This window comes from Camelus dromedarius, chromosome 6, assembly GCF_036321535.1.
Source record: "Camelus dromedarius isolate mCamDro1 chromosome 6, mCamDro1.pat, whole genome shotgun sequence".
In the NCBI taxonomy this organism is placed as follows: Eukaryota; Metazoa; Chordata; class Mammalia; order Artiodactyla; family Camelidae; genus Camelus; species Camelus dromedarius.
In genome coordinates this window covers 8007696-8028871 of record NC_087441.1, presented here as the reverse complement: position 1 = coordinate 8028871, position 21176 = coordinate 8007696, and the positions used below count along the sequence as shown (strand labels likewise).

Below are 21176 nucleotides of genomic sequence, written 5' to 3'. Positions count from 1 at the left end.
TTCGAAATAAGTTTTATGCTGAATTGTAGTAATTACTAACATCCTGGTATGTAGGTTGCTGGTATAATTACCCTCTTTCTTTATTGTTTTACCTTTTTAGAATCCTTTAAGATTGTTTCTGTCAAATCTGGCTTTTTATTATAAGCTACCTTCATTCCTTTTTGGAAGTAAACAAAATATAATTAGTAAAATATATCTTCAGAGTATTTTAGTGATACTATCATACACCCACCAGAATGGTTAAAATAAAAAATGCAAAAAAAAATGCCAAAGTTGGTAAGGATGTGGAGCAGCCAGAGCTCTGTACCCTGCTAGTGAAAGTGTAAGTTGGTGCAATGGAAATGCAAAATATAGACCAAACATTTAAATTTTCACATCATAGCAACACAATTCTAAATAGCTCCCAACTGTAAACTACCCATCGACAGTAGAATGAGTACATAAATTGTGGCATCTTCCTGTAATGGAATATTATACAGCAGTGAGAGTGAGTGAGGACAGCAACATGCAACATTGAGGATGACTTTTGTGAATGTAATTGTTGAATAAAATATGCCAAATACAAGATAGAACATAGTGTGTGATTCCATGTGTATAAATCACAAAACCAGGCAAAATGAATGAATCCATGCTGTTACTTCCGGATCAGTATTACTCTTGGGTGGGTAGTGACTTAGAGGGGGCGTACAGGGAGGGGCTTCTGGGGGGATGTGATGGTATTTTTGAGCTCAGGTTTTGACCGTGAGAAGCGTGCTTCCTCTCTCCTTTTTCTCTCAGCCCCGTGTTCTGTGGACTTCCAGTTCATGGACTTCTGTGTACATGTTTATCTTTCTGAAGGACAGTGGCAGTCCTTCTGTCTCTTCTGTCAGTCTGCTCCTTTTGGCTGTGTCTTGCCCACCTCCCATTGCCAGTCAAGTCAAGACCACCTTCCAGGTCCTGCAGGGACTTACCAGGTACTGCTTGTCTCCTGTGTTTTCAAAGACGTTTGTTCCCTTGGCCAGGCTCCGCACATGTGATGGAGTGGAGACTTCAGACCCCCGCCGACTGCTTGCACTCACTTTTCCATCATTTTCTTCTGAGCGTTGCGAGCACCTTCTCTGCACATGTCACATCAGCCCCCTGTGTTGTCACAGCTGATCTGGGCATTGTCCCCTCTGATAAGTGATTGATCTGTTCAGGTCAATTCTTGAATAACATCCTGTAGACATTGTCCATTTTTCATTTCTTCCTTTTTATTCCTAAGCTGTGACTTTTCACTGGGGGATGAGATCAAAACCACAACCCACGTTCCCGAGTGCTCTGGTCTTCTGTCGAATGGCTCCTCCACTCTGCTCCACTGGGAGTGAGAGGCCTGGTGGCAGGCAGTGCTTTGAGAAGGACCAGTGGCTTCTTGGCTCAAACCTGATACGTCGTCGTCACAGGACAGATTACAGGGCCGTGTGCTAGGCTCTTCCTCCCCTAACATTTCTGTGTGGCATCTTTCACATCGTGTTTCAAGCCTTGGAAACCAGGCTGTGAGTCTGGCTGGGGACCTCATTCTGGGGTCGCTTCATGCTGTGCAGGTTTCTGTGCACGGTGCGGGGCTGAGCAGCCCGCACCCGGTCCTCCCTCCCCTGTGTTCTGCGGCTTTCCCATTCAGGGGACTTGCTGAGGATGGCACAGAGTACTTGTTCTCTGCCCCCAAGTTAGTCAGCTCCTGGAGTTGTTTCTACTGTTTTTTTCCTCCCCTAAGTTCAATTGTGTCACGTCCACACAGGGTCTAACATTGTATTTGCTTGCACATGGTCAAAGTAGGTGCTCAGCGAATGTTGAATGGATGTGTGGAGGAGCTGGACCCCAAACCTGTAGCTTGTAACGAGAGGGAAATGACCCAGGGCATGAAAGGGGCCCTCGTTCCCAAGGTCAATTCACGAATGACAGGTGAGCCCATCTCTGGAGGGACAGAGGCGGCTTTGTGAACACTGCGGGGTCGTGATGCAAAAGCCATGAAGGGATTGATAGCTCTTAAGACTTCAAAGAAAATGTCTAAAACCCAAGGGTTTCCAGGGATTATACTGTTCTCTTTTACTTACTTACTTTTTAGTTTCAGATGCACACTTTGGCACCTAAGAATAAGTGCGCAGACAAGCCCCCGTAGTCTGTGTTGGGTCCGTACAGCGGCCACTCTGGTTACGCCACTGCCTGACAGTCCCTGGGACTGTTACCCCCCGCCCCAGCCCAGGCATCACCGGACCCATGGCGGCTGGAGGGCCGCTGTCTGTAGCAGGGGGGCCCAGGCCCTGTTCTCCAAGCTTCACACCTTCTTCTTGGGCTCACTCAAGGAAAAGACAGACTTTCAAACCCTTGGCACAGGTGAATGCCAGGTGGAGCCGTGAGGCTGGTCTGGCCTCAGAGGACACAGAGGTGATTCTGCTCAGCTGCTGCAGACAAAGACAGCCTCCCAAGTGCTCGTGGTGGGAAGTTTCCCGTGTCAGGAAAGGCGGTGGAAGGTACCACAGGAGCAAAGTAAGACAGGGTCCCGGGTGCCCGCTGAGCGCCAGGCCCCAGCTCGAGGCCCAGCACTGGGAGCCAAGAGCAAGCTTTGTTTTTCTTCTGGGTCTCAACTGCTCATCTTTCTCCTCCCCTCCTATTAACTCACATTTTAGAGCTAAAATATGGATTTTAGGTTAAGCTATTCATTTATTGAATAGAGCATTATTTTCTAGTGCTAATTTTGTAAGTGAGCGAGTTGATTGTTTTGTACTCCTGAGACAGTATCCCCTCCTCCTGGGGGTCCGTGGTTATTTTCCTTCCTAAGACTTACAGTCCCTTGAGGGTAGAAATACATACTTTCTTCACTGTTACTTTAAACATATTTTGTGAGTCTTTTTCTTGTAGTAACTATTCTTTTTTCTCTTCTTGATTATGCCTTAGAATTTGTTTTTTTAAACTAAGGTATTAGACTTCTTTAAATATTATGTTCACATCATCGCTCATAATCACTACTGTGATCATTTTGTAAATAATACTGTTGTAAAATGTAAACAATATGGCAGTAGTCACAATAGCTGTATGGCTTCGGATTTAGAAGAACAGCATTATTGTTTACTGGACTTTCATGTTTGCCAGGCGCTGTGCTACAAACTTCTTCCATGCATCATCTTATTTCATTGTTATGAGAATTCTACAAAGTAGCTAACAGTATCCCTACTTTATGGAGGAGAAATCTGAGGTTTGATGAGATTGTCAGTTGCCCAGCCAGAAGATGGAAGAGCAGGGATTTGAACCTGAACCTCTGACTTCACGATGTGTGTGCTCTTCATCCCTGTGGTCCCTGCTTTCCCGTGAGCATCAACTGTTAATAGTTGGTTTCTGTTTGATAGGTTGATTTGGGTGTAATTGACATAGAGTGAAGTGCACATGTTTAAAACATAAAATCTGATATATTTTGACATGTGTGAATACCTGGGAAGCCACCACCATGATCCAGAGTACAGCCTCCCACCCCTAAAAGTTTCCTTGCAGCCCTTCCTCCTATTAGGTTCTCATCCCCAGGACCCCTTCCTCCTGTTGGGGTCTCATCCCCAGGCCAGCACCAATCTGCTTGCACTGCGGATTCATTTGTATAAAGGAGTCATACAGCACGTCTGCGTTCTTTCGCTCAGCATAGTTATTTTGAGATTGATTGACGATGTATCAGTAGTTCCTTTCTTGGTGGTGCTGGGTCATGCTCCAGTGCGTGGACATAGCACAGTTTATCCCCTCACCTACTCATGGACATCTGGGTGGCTTCCAGTTTGGGGCTGCTATAAATAAAGCTGCTGTGAACTTCTGAGTACAAGTCTGTGTGGACACGAGCTTTCACTTCTCTTGGGTAAATACCTACGAATACCCTGGCTGGTCACACGGTAGGGGATGTGTAACTGTTTAAGAAGCTGACACACTGGGTCCCAGGGTGGCTGTCTTGTTCCATGTTCCCGTCAGCAGTGCCAGAGCCCCGGTTGCTTCACATCCTCGTCCCTCGGTAGCTTGGCCTTTGTAATTCTGGCCGTTCTAATAGGTGTGTAGCGGTATTGCATTGTTAACAGTACTGTGAAAATAGTGGTCTTCCTGGCTTGCATTTTTTGACCAGAAATCTATCATCCTTATTTTTGTCCTTTAAGAATACCCCTCCCCTCCCGCCCGCTCCCTTACTCCCACTTTTAAGGTTTTTCTTTTACTTATGAAAACAGTTTGATTATGGTGTTCCCTGGTGACTTTTCTTCATATTTCTTGTACTTAGGGTCCACTGAGCTTCTTTGGTTTGTGAGTTTATAGTTTTCATCAAATTTGGGAAAATTTTGGCCATTGTTTCTGCAAAGATTTTTTTCTATCCTCCTGCCCTCTTCCTGCCAATAGAAATTCGAGGACTCCACTTGTACACCTGTTAGGCCACCTGAAGTTGTCTCACAGCTTACTGATGCTCTGTTCATTTTTGTTTCATTTTAGATCATTTCTTCTGCTCACCTTCATGTTTGTTGCCCTCTGTAATGTCTCCCTCGAGGTCTCTGTCTCACCTGTTCAGTCTCTCCTCTGCCCCCTTGGTGTCCTCATCCACTAATTCTGTCGTCTGTGATTTCTGGGTCAGTTTCGATTGATTAGTTTTTTCCTCATTAGGGTTTATATTTTGTTGCTTTTTTACATGCCTGGCATTTCTGATTCAGTACCAGACATAATATTGACTGTTAGAGTTTTGTATTCTGATAAACATGAGCTTTGTTCTGGGATGTTGTTACGTTACTTGGAAGTGGTTTGATCTTTTCAGGCCTGATTTTGAAGTTTACTAGATGAGACCAAAGCAGCATTGAGTCTAAGGCTGATTTTTCCCCACCACTGAGGTAAAAGCATTTGGAGTATGCTGCACAGTACCCATTTGTGTGTTTCTTCTCACCGCTGTTACTGGCCCTCTGTGAGTGCTGGTGACCCTTTGAGGGTGGTTTGCAAATGCTCCTGCACTGCTCAGCATTCAGGTGAGGATGGGGAGAGGGCGGTGTTTGGCAGGTGTCCGGAGCTCGCTCTGTGCTGCCCTTAGTGCTTGTCCTGTGGGTCGTAGCTGGTGGACTGTGGCCCTGCACTCACAGCGGTGTGTTCACGACTTGGGGAGACCACTGGGTTCTGCTTGGGGTTCCCCAGGGCTTGGGGTGACCAGAGGGTACACCTCTCCCCCATCAGCCAGAGATTGTGGCCTGTCATTGCCTCGTGTCCTCTGTGTGTGTGTGTGTGTGTACATTTAATGTTTCAGGCAAGTAAAATCTAGTGTCTGTAGCTCTCTCTGCTCTGCACAATTTTTAAATTGCTCAGATGATTTTAATTCAATGCATATTCAGTCCATGGAAATGATGGGGCTTACTGGCCTGGTGCAGAGTGGATGAATCTGGCTCGAGACCGAAGCTGGAAGGGCTGCCCTCCGCCTGTGGTCAGCACGTGGGGCATCACCGCTCTCTTAGGTGTGTACTTGATGTGAGTCACGCTCCGCACGAGAACTGACAACTGTCACTCCACTGTGGTTTTTTGATGTCAGATTTATGTTTTTATGTTTCACTTAGTCTTTTTTAACAACATCACACCTGTGCACATTTTTGCATCCTTTAAAAATCTGTTTCTTTTAATGGAAAGTATGGCTTTCTAATTAAGGGATTGACAGTGTTGATCTTTGATATGAGATTTAAAATCGAAATGCTCTTATTATTATTTTAGAATAATTTATCTGCCAGATTCGTCATTAGTATGCCATTATTTAAAACTATTTTCAATTTTGGTACGATATGTGTGTTCCTAAATATAAAACTAAAATGTACTAAGTGTTAAAATTTTAGAATATGTAAGAAAAGTATAGGGAAAGAGAACATTTTAAATTACATGTTGTCCTGTGCTTAGAGGTAACCGTTACTGATCTGGCGTACTTCCTTTCAGATGCATTTTTCCAATTTGTTCTCCTGCTTTCCATTTTAGTGGAAGACTTATGACCCTGCATTTTCCAAGTTGGAAATTTGGTTCCGATTCGTCTTTGTGGTGCTTACCTTCATTGTCACTGTAAGTACCTTTCACCTGCCAGAATATGTCGGAAACCTAAGAAGGGCAAAGTTAGTTTATGAATTATGATTATTGAAGTGTGAACTACACAGGAGATTTATCTGAACTTGGAGACACTCCACCCAATGAGCCGACTCCATGTTATTAAATATCCTGTATTTCTGCTAGGGTGCTGGGTGCAGGAAGAATGCTGTGGTAGCTTTAGTAAGGACTTCTGCGTAGTACATAGTAATTACAGATCACTGACTTGTAAGTAAATTCTTGTCGATGTGTAATGACAAATGTCATTAACCTATGCGGAAGGAATTCTGCCTTGTTTGAATGACCTTTGAGTGCAGAGTACAGCACATTCTTGGGTTTTTACCTTGGAAAATGGGATCAGACCTTTCAGTCTTTGGGCTTTTTCTGGAGTGAGGCCACAAATGAGGGGGAGTGGACATGCAGGCTGTTGGCTCATTTGGGATCCGAGGTCTCTGTCCACAAGTGCACTGTGACTCTGGGGGATGGTTACCCATGGAGTACAAGTGGTTTCCACAGAAGCCGAGCCGGAGAAGGTGGGAACTTATAAATTGGAGGAGGTGTACCTGAAGGGTGGTATCCTGCCCTCATCGGCTGCTTGCCCCATGCCAACACAGAGGGTGTGACATTTAGGAGATATGTCCACTCTCTGTAGGGGTGGCCACTCCAGTTGCCACCCAAGGAACTTGTTGCTCCGCCGACTAATTGTATACAGAAGGAGCCAGGCTCACAGGGGACACATGAGAAAAGTGCCTGATGGCAGTGATCTGGGGCCTGAGTGTGGACGGAGGGCAGGACGTGGCCACAGAATACACAGAGAGCTGGGCTTGCCCGGGGCTTCCCCTCAAGAACTTACTAAGGGAATGTGGAAAACTGCCATTCATATTTGGTCTGTCAGAAATCCTTGCTGTTTCTTGAGGGATTTCTGTGGCCTGGGAGTCTGCTGTCACACTCTGGGGCCCCAAGACCTGGCCCCCAGGGCACCATGTTCTCAAATAAGGGAAGTGGGCCCTACCATGCATCAGGTCCTGGGTTCAATCTCCAGTGCCTCCATTAAAATAAATAAATAAATGAATGATTGAATGAATGAATAAATGTAATTCCAACCCCCTCCAAAAAACAAAAAAAGCTCAAGAGAAGTGGGCCTGATCCTGACAGACTAGAGGAAATGGCCCATCAGCCCAGGACGTCCAAACTGCCTAGAAAATTATTGGCTTATGTTAGATTGCAGAAAAAATAAGAAAGCAAAACAAAACAACTCCTAAAAATCACAAATTGTATGTTTTAAAGAGTCTAAAGAAATTTCTCCTAGAGGCCAGTTCAGCTTCAGGAAGGCGTTTGAAAATAAACACATTGTCTGACCATGGTTGTAAGCCTCGTTCCCTTGGCTTCTCCTCGGGGAGCCCTGGTGCCTCCATCTGTGAAAGTTGCCCCTCGAGGAGCGTGGGGCCTGTGCCCGCAGACGTCCTAACCTGCGGCCCCATGGGGACCTGGCCAGGAGGAGGTGGGGTGGTGGCCATTACACCCCTTGTCCCCTCCAGCCCTGGGGAGGACAGCTGTGACCGTCTCCTCCGTGGCTCCTCGGCAGCAGTTCAGCACCGTCTCCCAGTTGTCACTGATGGTGTCGGGATAGTTCAGCCAGGAGTTAACTCAGCAGGTCTTGGCTGGCACCTAGACGGTGGGTTCAGGGAGAGGGAACGTGGCGCATGAGGGGTGTGGCGGATAGTGACGGGCCTGGTCTGGTTCGCAGTGCCTGTTCGCCCACTCCCTGCGGAAGTTCTCCATGAGAGACTGGGGGATCGAGCAGAAGTGGATGTCCATCCTGCTGCCTCTGCTGCTGCTTTACAACGGTAGGTGCCATTTTCACTTTGGAGCCTTCCCCTTTAACATTTAAAGCTGGAAAGCATCCTAGAGGTGGCCTGGTCCTGGCGTCTCCAGAAGCTCCCAGGGACCCCTGGAGGAATAGGTGGCAGCGCTCCCACGTGGCGTGAGTGATGCGGTACCAGGAGACGGCAGACACGGCCACTGGGGACGCGGCTGAAGGGAGCAGATGGCGCTCCGTTGGGATCACTGGAGCCACCTGTTAATTGGCTTTTAGGTTTTAAAAAATAAAACAGCCTTCATTCACTCCCTTCCCTTTGGCTCTGACTGGGGAGAAGGCGATCTGAGTTCCGCTCTCACACGGGACGGGCGCCTCGCTGGGTGCTGGCGAGCCTGCCTTCAACAGGCCTGTCTGCCTTTCGCCTTGCAGACCCCTTCTTCCCCCTCTCCTTCCTGGTGAACAGCTGGTTCCCGGGGATGCTGGACGACCTCTTCCAGTCGGTGTTCCTGTGTGCGCTGCTGCTCTTCTGGCTGTGTGTGTACCACGGCATCCGGGTCCAGGTGAGCCGACAGCCCTCAGCACTGCTGGGGGAGTCGGGGACTCAGTCCTTCCGTTCTGGACTCTGGTGGTAATCCTTAAGATGAACTTGCCTTTGAAGACTGTCTTCAGCCTCGTGGTCAGCAGAACGTGTGCCATGTAGAAGTGATTTCAGTACCTGTGATCCAGTGTGGTCTACTGGGGGGAATGGTTTGCTAGAATTACTAACTTCTCTATTTCTTACTCTTTTTTTTTTTTTTTTTTTTTGCTTTTTTAGGGAGAAAGGAAGTGCTTGACTTTCTATTTGCCTAAATTCTTCATTGTTGGACTATTGTGGTTGGCCTCTGTTACTCTTGGAATATGGCAGACGTGAGTAATTTTACTGTGTGTGGAACTTCAGTCTTAGCGTTTAACAAGGGCAGATAGACCCAAAGTTGACTGTTTTGTGAACTCAATCGGAAAGGAATCTGTCACTTAGTGTTTCAAGACTTGGTAGTGTGACTTGAGCTGAGGATTCATTTTCGCTTGAATGGCATGCAGAGATGTACACGATTCTTCTAGTCTAGGGTGGACAATGAAGAAGACCAGGTCGTTTCAGATTTCTCCTCCCAAGAGGCAGAGACTTCACGTGCAGGAATGACACTCAGGTCTGCTCCTGGCTCACCACTGTCCCCAGGCGTGGTTTCTCCTTTGGCTGCATCTGTAAACTTCCTCTTCCTTTCACTAGCTTTTCCACGTGCCTCTCCCCACCCACCTGTCATCTCTGCAACCCAGTGTCATTTTGAAATGAGTTTCGTGAAGTTTGTACTTACTTTTATTTGTTTCTTTGTGTGCTCATCTATTTCTTAGTGCCCATGTACGCCATTGAAAAGTGCTTGGAAGACATCTCTTAAAACTGCAAGAGAAATAATAGTATAGGGGTTTTCATAACGAAAAATACTGCAGCTTCGCAATACTGATGCCTGTGGGCAGTTAAGCTTCGTTGTGTGCTCTTTCAATATGAAATTACGGTGTCTCATAAATTTAGGATCACTTTTTAAAAATCTTTTACTCTTGGTCAGCAAGTAGTTTATGTTAATAAGTTTTTTTTTAAAGCCAAGTGAGAGAAAGTGTAAAATAAAAAGTAAACTAGTTATTAACCTATGTTTTTTTTATAACATCTTATTTTTAGAGTTAATGAATTACATGATCCAATGTACCAGTATCGAGTTGACACAGGAAATTTTCAGGTAAGGATTGTTGGTGAAGCCTGAGGATTTTTTTTAAAATGCTGTTTTAAAAAAATTACTGAATTCAGTAACTTAAATTGTACTGTTGACACAAGCTTGCTAACTGGTTGTTTGGGAAGGACTGTAGAAAGTTCATGGGTGGAAAATTTGGAAAAATGTATTTGAATAGTATGAAAAATAAAATTTTAGATACTATGTTGTTGCTCCCCGCCCTTGGTTTATGGATGCAGTGCCAGGGCGCAGACGTTGTGTCAAATTCTAGGAACCTTGCAGAACAATTAGGAACACGTTTTGTTCATGTAATTCTGTGAAGTAGTGGGAAGGTGTCCTGGGGCCGGGGCCGGCTTCGTGGGCCTGCAAGGCCTGTGGCCACAGGGCCCTGCGCTCGAGGTGAAGCTCTGCTGTCACCGTCCTGAAATTTTTGGTCCTTTTTAAACGAGGCATCCAGCATCTTTATTTTACGTGGAGGCCCACGAATGGCAATCAGCCATGAGTGAGGCCTCCTCTCGACCGTCCAGAGTGTGTCCCATCCCTCTATGCCTCACAGGCAGCCCCCACTGGGCGCAGCACGCTGCCGGGCCCAGGCGTGGAGGTGCCCAGTGCCAAGGGGCAGGGGGGCCCTGCCAGGAGTCTAGGAGTCATGCTCCCAGCGCAGGGCAGTCCCAGAGGCACAAAGGTGAATCCTGACCTTGGGTGACATCCAGCGTTTTTCTGTATGGCTTTGCAGAGAGTGAGCAAATCTGTAGTTCTTTGTGGGAATGGCCTCTGAAAAAGAGGGGAGTTTAGTGAGTGATGGTTTGTTGAAAAGCTGTGTGTCATAGGAAGCGGTGTAGGTGCCTGGTTCTTAACTGGAGTGCGCTAGCCCAGGGCCTGTGGCCTCTCCATTCCATTATTTATCAACGTGAGGAGTTGGCAGGTCACTGAATGTTTGCCTTATGAACATGCTATCGTGACCTTCGCCCTCAGAATATGTGACCTTGTCAGGGAGAAAAGACATAGAAAATAGAGACCGATGTTGCAGGGTGCAGGGCCCTGCCAGGTGTGTCTTTGTGGACCTCGTGCCCAAGTTCCTGGGGGGTGGCGGGGAGGGGCTTCTTTCTTTGTGTTTTGTCCTCTGTTTTTGTCTTTGAATTAGCCTCATAATGCTTTCATAAGTTTGTGGGAGGGGCTGCACCTTGAGCTGGAGAGGAGGGGCAGGCATCCTGGGCCAGGGAAGAGATGCTGTTCCGAGAAGCGTGGGGATGACTCTGTGAGCAGGGAGACCTGAGTCAGGGTGTACCCTGTGGGGGGCTGTGCTGGGAGGGAAATATGGACGTCCTGTGAAGGCTCTGGGCCACATCATGTGAGGGATGAGGCCTCAGGGGAGGCTGTTCTTCTTGGGGACGGGGACACAGAAGGAAGGGAGAGGAAGGCACACATTCTCAAGGAAGATTCTGCAGACCCCAGTGACAGATCACATAGGATGGTGTTGGTTGAGTGTAACTCCCAGATTTAGATAAAATAACACAGATTCCTGCTAATCTACTGTTATCAGAGCTTCTGTCCAGCACAGACCACTCATTTTTCATGGGAGGACACAGGTGGTGACAGTCTTGCCTGAGGTCACACTCCAGGACCTGTGCTGTGATGAGGCTCTCTGGCCTGAGGGTAAAGCCCATGGTCCTGGGTGGCAGCCATCCCTCTTTCCTGTCTTTTTCGTCTGTGAGGTAGGGTAATAATGGACTCTTCCCTAAAGAGTTGCTGTGAGGGTCGAGTTAGAGAAGGAGGGTGAAGAATTTAGCTGGACAAGGAGCAGGGCAGGGTCACCACGGCTGTGGTCGTCTGTCCCCTTCTCAACCTGGTGGTTGGGGACACCAGCCACAGGGGCTCAGGAATCCTTGCAGCCTCCCTGGGAAGGACAGATGGAGTGGCTGAGTCTGTGACTACAAGAAACCTATGAAAACGTTGACTTCTAGAAAGCCGAAAATAGCTAAAGAACCCCACGACTGATCAAGCACAGCCCCTTTACATCACAGATGAGGAGACTGAACCCAGACTTCAGTCACAGGTTCCGACGAGGTAGAGGCAGGTTCCTGGCTTCCTGACCATGGAGGGGTTCTGGCTCTGAGAAGAAGCAAGGGCAGGGACGGGAAGACGGGATGGGGTGGGATGTCCGTGCACAGAGACAGCCTCGAACTCCAGCGAAGGTTCTGCGAGAGCAGCATGTCTCTCACTGGCAGGGCACCCGGTGGGGCCTGGCCTTCATCAGCCTCCTTCCCTCTCACTGCTGACGGCAGAGGAAAGTCTTCTGTGTTTTCTGTAACAAAATTACAGAACCGTGTGACTTTAGACCCACTGTCTTCTCGATGATCTAGTTTAATTCCTTCATTTCACAGAAAAGAAAACCAAGGTCCAGCAAAGTTGAGATCCAGGCCTGGACACATACCACTGTCCTCATGAGGGGAGCCAAGCCCTCACCCCCGGGAGAGACAGGGAGGAGCCATTGCCATTAATTGAGCATGTGCTATGTTCCAGGCCCTGTGCTCAGAGCTTCCTGGGTGCCCTGGGAGGCATCTGCTCGTCTGATTAGCAGGGCTGGGTGTCCTGCAGGGGGAGCCGGCCACCTGTGCCCACAGAGAGGCTAAGCCCCATCAGGAAGGTCAGAGCACGATCTGGTGCCATTTGAGCCATTTGAGGCTGTGACCTCCAGGGCTCCAGCTCCCTTTTGGAAAGGGTTGGCTTTCCTGCCTGCAGTGGTGTTGGAGGAAGAGGCGGCGCTCAGACCCGGTGGTTATTCACGTGCTGTCTGGTGTCGCTGCAGGGAATGAAGGTTTTCTTCATGGTGGTGGCCGCCGTGTATGTCTTGTACCTTTTGTTCCTGATAGTGCGGGCCTGCTCCGAGCTGCGGCACATGCCGTACGTAGGTAAGTGCCACTTCACAGCCCCCGCACCTGCTGCAGGCTTGTGGGGGGCGGTGGTTGGAGCCACCAAGCTGGTGGCCTGACCCCGAGGGGAGACCCAGGGCCTGGGCCCGTTCCCACAGGCTGGGGACCAGCATCTCTGGGCCCTGGGGAGCCGCAGCAGGGCTGCAAGGGTGACTCTGGGCCATTCGGACAGGGCCTTGGCCAGTGCTGGAGGGAGGCCTGCAGGGTGGAAGCCAGCTGGGACCCTGGGTGCCAATGTGGCCGCTGGAGCTGCCTGGGTCCTTCTGGAATCGCACCTTACAAGTCACTTGACCTCATAGGATCCTGTCCCCCAGTCTGTCACAACCAAATAATAATGGCCATGGGCTCTCTGGGGGACCCCAGACTCTGGGAGGTGAGCCGGCATTTCTCCTGGGCTCCAGGTACTAACAGCTTTAAAGTCCAGAGGGAAGAAGGGCTTTGTTCAATGTTTGCTTTATTTCCAAGGTCTCTGGGATGACGGTGGGATTTACTTCCAGTCTGGCGGCTTAATGGGAATGTTTATTTCTTTTTCAGATCTCAGGTTAAAATTCTTGACCGCACTGACTTTTGTAGTGCTTGTCATTAGGTAAGAAGACTTTATCTCTTGAAAGAAGCAAAATGTGAATTTTAATTTTACTGTCATGAATATATTTTGTTCCCTTTTATGGGGTTAATTTGGTGCTTCTAGCCAGTGTATCCATTAGGGGGAGACTTCCTCCCCAGGGCGGGGCCCCGACGTGTATGGTGGCTGAGGGAGTGCCCGGGGGAGGGAGGAGTGTTAATAAAGACATACTTCCAGCGCTGGTTGTGTCTTTGGATGAATTCCAGGTAATTTTTTGGTTGTTTATGGTTTGTCTCTTTCTGCTAAAATCAGAACTCAGAGGAGGAAAAGCATGTAGTTACCTGCATTTCTTTCTTCATTGTTCGGGTGGCAGATAAATGGCTGTCAGCCCTTTTCCTTGGTGGGTGCACCCAGTGCTCTGCGGTCCCAGCCTTGTTGACTGGAGGACCCTCGCAGGCACCTGGGTTCGTTCCTCGCCCTCCAGGAGTCGTGTGCCTCGCTCAGCAAAGCACGCGAACCCCCCCTGGACTGCAGATGAGCTTGAGTTTTATTCAGCGTCTAAATTCACCTGAAAATAGAGGTGCATGTGTTGTAACTTAGTCTCTCTTCAGCACTAAGTGTGCCCTTACCTGCTTTTACACATGCAGCACTCCTCCCATCTCCTCACAGCCCTCCTCTCTCTCACACGCCCCCTCACACACTCCCACACACCCTCTCTCTTACACACCTTCACCTTCGCCCCACACACACACCCTCACGCACCCCGGTCCACGGGGGGAGCTGCCGGCTCCTTGTGATGACCTCTGTACAGTCTGTCTGGAAGCGGTTAGGCTTTTGTGATCTTTCTTCATAGACGTTTCAAGGGGACTCATTCATTCATGCAGTAAATACTTACGGAGTGGCTGCGCTGGTCAGCCGGCAGACAGGCTTCTCCTTGTGGCGGCACTGATATTCCAGTGGAGGAAGATAAAGAAGTAAATAAATAACATGAGTGCCATGGTGAAATCAGTCAGATGTGAGGACAGCAGGAGGGAAGTGGCTGTTTCAGTAGGGTGGGTGGGGGCGCCTCTCTGAGGAAGTGACCTTTGGCCTGGGGCCTGAAGGAGGGCCTGAAGCTGGGGCTCGGGGACAGCAGCATCACAGGAGATAGGGACGTGAGGGAGGGTGGCCGCTGGCTGGGAGGTCAGATTGGGCCTCGTAGGCCACTGTGAAAAGCCTGGGTTCTTTTCTCAGCGATGGGAATCCTTGCAGGGTTTTCAGCTGGGAGGTGAAGGGATCTGATTTACATTTGATTAAACACTCAGTCTGGCTGTGACTGGGGAGTGGATCACAGGGAAGGGAGGGGGCTTCCTGTTACCAGAGCCGTCTGTCGTCACGCGCATCAGTGGGCGGGTGTCAGAGCAGAGGTGTGTGGGCCCCTGCGCGAGGAGGGGAAGTAGGGCCAGGAGGAGCAGACCCTCCCCCGGGAGCTGGTGATGTGTTGGAGGAGGTGGTCCTGACAACACGACTGAGGGAGTAAGAGACAAGGAGGGGCCTGTGCCCGGGGGGCCGCAGGGCCCCGATGCCAGGCTGTGACAAGGTCCACATCCCAGCAGCTGGGCCGCCTGGATCTGAGACCAGGAACCAGCGGCAGAGGCTGTGTGTGCACGTGTGTGTGTATGTGTGTTTGCAGGCGCACGAGTCTCCATGCAGAAATAATTGTGACTGGACTAAGTGAATGTAACAAGTTCTGTGAAGCTGGTGCTGTTTCTTGGTATATTTTGACATGTTGGCCCCTCTTTTTTCCAGCATCGTCATCCTCTATTTAAGGTTCGGAGCACAAGTATTACAAGACAATTTTGTAGCCGAACTGTCCACTCACTACCAGAATTATATCCTTTTGTGGAAAGATGTCAGGCACGCACCCTAGTGGAGGGGGCAGCGTTCCAGGCCTGAGAACATCAGGAAGCGGCAGGTCACCTGTACGGCGTGCCCTGGGGGCTCCACAGCTGTCGGTGCTGAGCAGGAGGTGGGCTTGCTGTCTGGCCCTCTGAGACCCCGCAGGGCACGGCAGTGCCCGAGGTCTCACCAGGTGGGGCCAAGCCCGCAGCGCCCACAGCTGCTCTCTGCACTGTGCTCTCGCTCAGTGGCCCGGGGACTGGAAAGGACATTCCAAGCCTCATGTCGGGCCAGGGCTGCCCGCCCCTCTCTGCAGAGCATGAGGAGAGGCTGAGGCCTGCTTCCAGGGTCCTGTCTCCCCCAGATGGCATCTCTTACTGTCCCCCAGGTGTGTCCAGCGGTGGTTTACCTGTGTCTCCAGAGAGGGGAGGCGAACAGCGGGACCTCCTTCGGTTCCTCGAGGCCTGGTGCCTGGGCAGGAAACCCTTTCAGATGCTTGATCAGGTTGAGTGCATGGCCCCTACCTCCCTTCCAGTGATGGCTTCCATCAGGGGATGCTTTGGGGCTAATCCTTCACATCTTGGGTTCTTTCCATGGGGCGCCTTACCTTACTTACATCCATAGAATTAATGCACAATTTTTCACATATTTGTGACTGCATTTCACACTAAACTTTTATCAGTTTCTTGAAGGGGTTTGTAACCCAGAAAATGTGAAGAATGATTAAGAGTCTGTTTCCAGTTCTCTGTTTCATTCTTTATTCACCCGTATCCATGTGGCCTTCCTGCCCTTTGCGTATAACTTGATCACATCAGGTTCTGCCACCCCAGAGGTCTCCATGGATAGGAGAGAGCACAGTTCACCTGTGATTTACAGGTGCCCATGAACGGTCACTGTAACCTCTGGCAGGGGGCTTGCCCTGTGGCATCCTGACGTCCGGGTGTGGACCCTGGGTCCTGGTGGGCGGTTCACAGTCACTGATGTTAGGAGCAGCGGCCGGCTGGCGTGTCCACACAGACCATGTTCTGGGACAGCTTATTCCCTTGACTGTGTCACCAGCTGAATTCTTATCTTTCTATGGCTTGTTGAACTTTTACCTCTACACTTTGGCCTTTGTGTACTCACCCTCGAAGAACGCCCTTTATGGTAAGCTGCCCCGGGGCCGGCTGAGGTTCAGGACCCACTTCCCGGGTTCCCATTAGTGCTGGCGCTGTAATCCGCAGTCCTGCTCTTTAGCAGAGAGAGACAAGGTAGGTTTAAACAGCGAGCTCTAAGCTGCAGTTAGAACACAGCGTGTGTTGTCATAACAGCCCAGGATGGAAGGATGTCTTGTGCCGGGGTCCTGACCCAAGCATTACATCTGTCAGCCCCACGAATAAAGTCTGTTGAATACTAGTGCTGGGACCGTTCAAAAGAAAACCAAATGGACCCTCCACCCTGCCCCGAGCAAACCCCAAACAAAGCAGAGCAGCCCCCGTGCAGCGGGGTGAGAACTCCTGGAACCTGGGTGGTGTGTCGCATGTCAGGGCCACCTGGCTTTCCGTTCAGGGAGTTCCCAGAGCACCTGCATGGAGGGTCCCCTCGAGCCTCACAGCCCCTCCTAGTGAAGGTCATTACTCCCATTCACAAATGATGGACCAGAGGCCAAGAAGCTTCCTCAGGCCCAAGGGTGGGAGGGAGCAGGTAGGCAGATCCAGGTGTCTGACCTGTTTGTCAGCCCTGCCCCTGGGGTGGACCTGGGAGGAGGTAGCTGCTCCCACTCCTCATCATGGCCCCGGCTTGTGGACAGGAGAACACGCTCAGGGACAGAGTGACTCGTTCTGGTCACACGGATCATAAATGGTAGAAGCTAGGATTTGAATCCAGCTCTTTCCAACTCTTGTCGTTTTTCTGGGACAGCCTCCTGCCTCTCCCGGGTAGTGACATAAAAATGCTTGTGTTGGTTTTCAGAGTCCCAGCTGAAAGACAATCCTGCGTTCTCCATGCTGAATGACTCAGATGATGATGTCATCTATGGGTAGGTCACTGTCTCCTTGAAGGCTGCCCTCTGGGGGGTGCTCAGCCTGATTCTGCATGTTTATGGAAAAGGCTGTTAATCATTCTGAAATGATTTTCAAGGTATTGTCGCGTTTCTTTCACCTGGGAGCATCACGTGAGCCCCTGGTTTTCTGTTTGCTCATGACTCTGGCTTAGATGGGGTGGTGTCCCTTCTTGCTGGACACCGGCAGTGAGTGGTGACCATGGGAAGAACAGTTCCTTCTGGATGACAGGCCCCGGAGATCAGTGGGTTGAAGGAGTGGGTGGTATCAGTTGGTGATAGAAATGGAGATCGTGAAGCTGGGAAACGAGCTCATGTCAGTGTGAAGAGAAGCCTAAATCAAGTGCTGTCGAAAGCCGAATGGTATCAAAGTTCTCTTTTGTAACAGGAGTGACTACGAAGAAATGCCCCTGCAGAACGGCCAGGCCATCCGGGCCCAGTACAAGGAGGGGTCTGAGAGTGACTGAGCCCCCGGCCGCCCTGCTGTGACCGACCGCTTCCTGGCCTCCCCTCTACCTGCCTGTCTGCAGACTTGTCTTATAAGCAGAGATTTCGTGGTCCTTATTTGTTTACGTTTGTTTGAAGGAAAACTGAAACTGAGGACAAATTTAAATATTAGGCCAAATTTATTGTTAGACTGACTGCATTTATTTGGGAAGAGAGGCACTGACAAGTTTAAACAGCCAAATCGTTTTTCAAAGATTTCAGATGAGAGAGAGCATATCCTCAGTGGCGAGGGAGAAATTACTCCTGTTTTCAACAGAGAAATTACGTACTTTAAAAAATTTACTAATTCCAAGTTCCTGGAAAGCCCTTATGAATAAGGGCCTCAGCATGGTGGCATTTCTCTTCCTCCTCCTTTTCTTCTCTGCCCCATGGAATCAGTTTTTGACCCTTACACTCAAAGGGAAGCCCATTTCTGTGGCTGCCTCACAAAGGCAGTCCTTCCCCACTGAGTGGCCTGTGGTCTGGATGACCCCGCATCTCAAGCAATGGGTAACTGCTGTGAAATGCGTGCAGGAGTAATGGCACTTTAGGAAAAGGGAGATGGGTGGGCAGGTTGTAGCCTTTCCCCGCCATCAGAGCAGAGCCAGTGTCTGGAGTTCTGAGGAGGGTTTGGTAAGGCTCATAAGGAAAGGGTGAGGGTGATTGACAAGTTGTCAGCTCCAGTGGGGAGTGTTGCTCCCACACAGTTTTCCAAGGCCTATGTGTGTGCACATATGTGCATGGGTTTACTGTGTGTGAGCATTACATACATGAACATGAATGATGTCCCTGTGGCTGGGGAGGAGGGTACCCGTTACTATCCCAGTAAGCAGTAGTTTCTGCAGCTCTGTTAAAGGTGATACCCCGTAGAGCTCTATTTTTTTTTTTAAATAAAAGCTAAACAAGTGATTGATGTAACAATTTTTTCATTATTGCCAAGTTTTTCAGTTTCACATTTGGAAACTAGATGAAAGAAAGTAACACGTTGTAGATGGCTTACGGAGGAACATCTCTGGCAGAAGGTAACTTGCTGGGAATCATTCCCGCCCGTGGTGGTCGAGTGACCAGATGAATTGCTCTGTAGAAGTCTCCTGGAGCCGCTGAATCTGCAGCATTGTAGAAAGCCCTGGAGATTTCCACTTCCTTTCTTTTCATTGACTAAGTATAGGAGTCTGGTATAGATACCTCCTTTGCTTTTCCTTGGACGGGCACAATAGTACCCCTCTTGAACTGTTTACATGTGATGGTTGCAGACATCCTGATCAATGCCATCTTGGCAGAAACAAAGGTATGGGATGTGATTATTCCCCTCTGCAAACGGCACCTGCATTTTCTCCATCTATGCATTAACTCTCAAGTCACCACTCATACCTAAAGGTTCTGTTCCACTGTTGGTAGTGCTGGGAACTCCTGGAGGTTCATGAGAGACTACTCATTATGACTTCGTATCTTTCTTTTTAATTAAAATTTTAATGCTAATGTACCTTTAATATGAATTCCATTTATATTTGTTTTTAAAACCTTGTAAATAAGAATGTTTGAATTAAAACAACTGTATTATTGCAAGGGTAATTCAAGTTTACATGGTTTTTACATTTGCAATGATGTGATTACGTTTTTTGATTCTGTGCATCCAGAGGTATTGAAAAAATTTTCCATTACCAAATTTTACAGCTTATATTAACTATAAATAACTATGTAAATTGATGAAGACTTACTTGTGCTGATTAATGTATTCTAGTATAATATAGTTTACAAGTTTTAATCATTATAAAATAATTGTCCATAATTTGGAATGCTGTTACCAGTAAATGTAAATATCTGAGGCATTTAGCTGTACTCACTAGGCATTTTTAAAGCTTGTCCTTGTCCTGTAGTGTAATTATTAACTGATGACTGATATCTTCACACATTAATTCTTAATGGTATCAAGTCAGTGAAATGAAAAATACAGGTGTATTTATTTACTTTTTGTAACTAAGTTGGAAACAATGAAAAATTCACAAAAGAAAGTAAGGGGGGAATGTTTTTTTATTAAGTCATGCATTTTCAGTTTCTCTTCTCTGGTGTATCATATGTATCAACAGATTACACCTTCCATGTAAAAATTTGCTTAAAGTATATAGCATTTAGCATGTATTATATGTGCCATAGATATTAGGTTAGAACACTAAAGTCTGCCAGAAACTTCAGATAGTAGCAAGAATTTTTTTTTTTGTCTTGGAGGGTATCAAAGTTTTGCAAAGTTAAGTTATAAATTCAAAGGGCTGACTTTAGTTCTTCCATGGTAATGGCTTGAATAACATCATCTTTGGGATAATTTTTATGCTGGTCCAGTCTAGGGGAACCTGGAAGATGACCAGAGGCATTTCAGTTTCCCTAGGGAGAGCTTCATTATCCATGTGGATAAAGGTCCTCTTGATTTATTATTAAATCTTTAAAGCAGTGAAATGATGGCAGTTTTCTCTTTTAAACCCCATTTGAAAGGCTAAAGAAGGGGGTATAAAAAAACATATTCAAGGTTTGTAAGACTGCTCCTGTACATAATTACAGATTGCAATAAAAGTTTCAATATATTATGTAAACCCAACCTGCTACACGAGCAGGTTACAGGATGAATGTCACCAGCCTCAGGTAGTCCATGGACTGTTTACTGAAGGTGCAGTTATGTTCAACAGGTTAAAATGTGGTCACTTCTTTCCTGGAATCCTTCTCACAGGGGAAAACACAGACGTTCATAGAAGGGATGATTAAGAGGGACGTTCAGTGAAGACAACTTAAAACACTAAAGTATGTTTATGTATTTTGAGGGTTTTAGAAACCAGTTGCCTTAGAGGCTAGACTTTTGAAAAACAAAGGTACAACTCTTTTCTGCAGGCCAAGGGGAAGTTGCTGGAGTCTGTCACATCTTATTACCCTGTTTATCTTGATTTGACATGTTTCAGATAAACTGGTAACACAACCATACTATGAAAGAGGATTTTCTGCTACTGAAAACTGCCTTTTTACAAAAAAAAACTGTAAATATTTGTAAAGTAACTCTGAACTTTAAGCTCAAAAGGAAAGATACGCTATGTATGAAATCTTGGAACTGTGTCAGTGAGCACAGTAACACTTGATCACAGAATGATCATTATAATCAAAGTAAATAAATGTTTATTTATGGCAAATTTACACTTTGGGAATGGCTTCATTAGGAGACTAATTTTCTGGTAGGTGTTAATAAAATGTTTAATATTTGATCTTTATGTATCTTATTTTTGTCTGCTCTCTGTACATGGAGTTAATTCGACCATCCAGGCAGCAAGAGCAGGGCTTTTTTCACTTTTGCACGTGGATGCAAAAGTGAGTTACTGCCGTGTTAACATGACCCATGGACGAGCATAGAAGATGAGGTCACAGACCCACCTCCCCACTCACTGGGATGTGCCTTCTTTAATTGAAGTATGTAGTTGATTTACAATGTAGTTTCTGTTGTACAGCATAGTGATTCAGTTATACATATGTATATATTCTTCTTCATTGTTGGTTATTACAAACGAATATAGTTCCCTGTGTTACACAGTAGGACCTTGTTTATTTTATATATAGTAGTTTGTATCTGCTAATCCCGAACTCCCAATTTATCTCT

At 47.7% G+C, this 21176-nt stretch overlaps 1 protein-coding gene across 3 annotated transcripts in view; it reads left to right on the top strand.

The window, feature by feature from the left end:
* TMEM181 (transmembrane protein 181) overlaps window positions 1–20787 on the top strand; it is a 70283-nt gene extending 49496 nt beyond the window's left edge. For all 3 annotated transcript variants that reach the window (XM_031456616.2, XM_031456617.2, XM_064486521.1), the window contains exons 7-17: window positions 5971–6051; window positions 7820–7919; window positions 8321–8451; window positions 8706–8797; window positions 9600–9657; window positions 12458–12560; window positions 13116–13167; window positions 14932–15014; window positions 16078–16167; window positions 16972–17038; window positions 17448–20787. In XM_031456616.2, coding sequence (XP_031312476.1) covers window positions 5971–6051; window positions 7820–7919; window positions 8321–8451; window positions 8706–8797; window positions 9600–9657; window positions 12458–12560; window positions 13116–13167; window positions 14932–15014; window positions 16078–16167; window positions 16972–17038; window positions 17448–17526 — 936 coding nt within the window. In that variant the 3' untranslated portion in view covers window positions 17527–20787. The remainder of the gene's footprint in view (window positions 1–5970; window positions 6052–7819; window positions 7920–8320; window positions 8452–8705; window positions 8798–9599; window positions 9658–12457; window positions 12561–13115; window positions 13168–14931; window positions 15015–16077; window positions 16168–16971; window positions 17039–17447) is intronic.
* The last annotated feature ends 389 nt before the right edge of the window (window positions 20788–21176 follow it).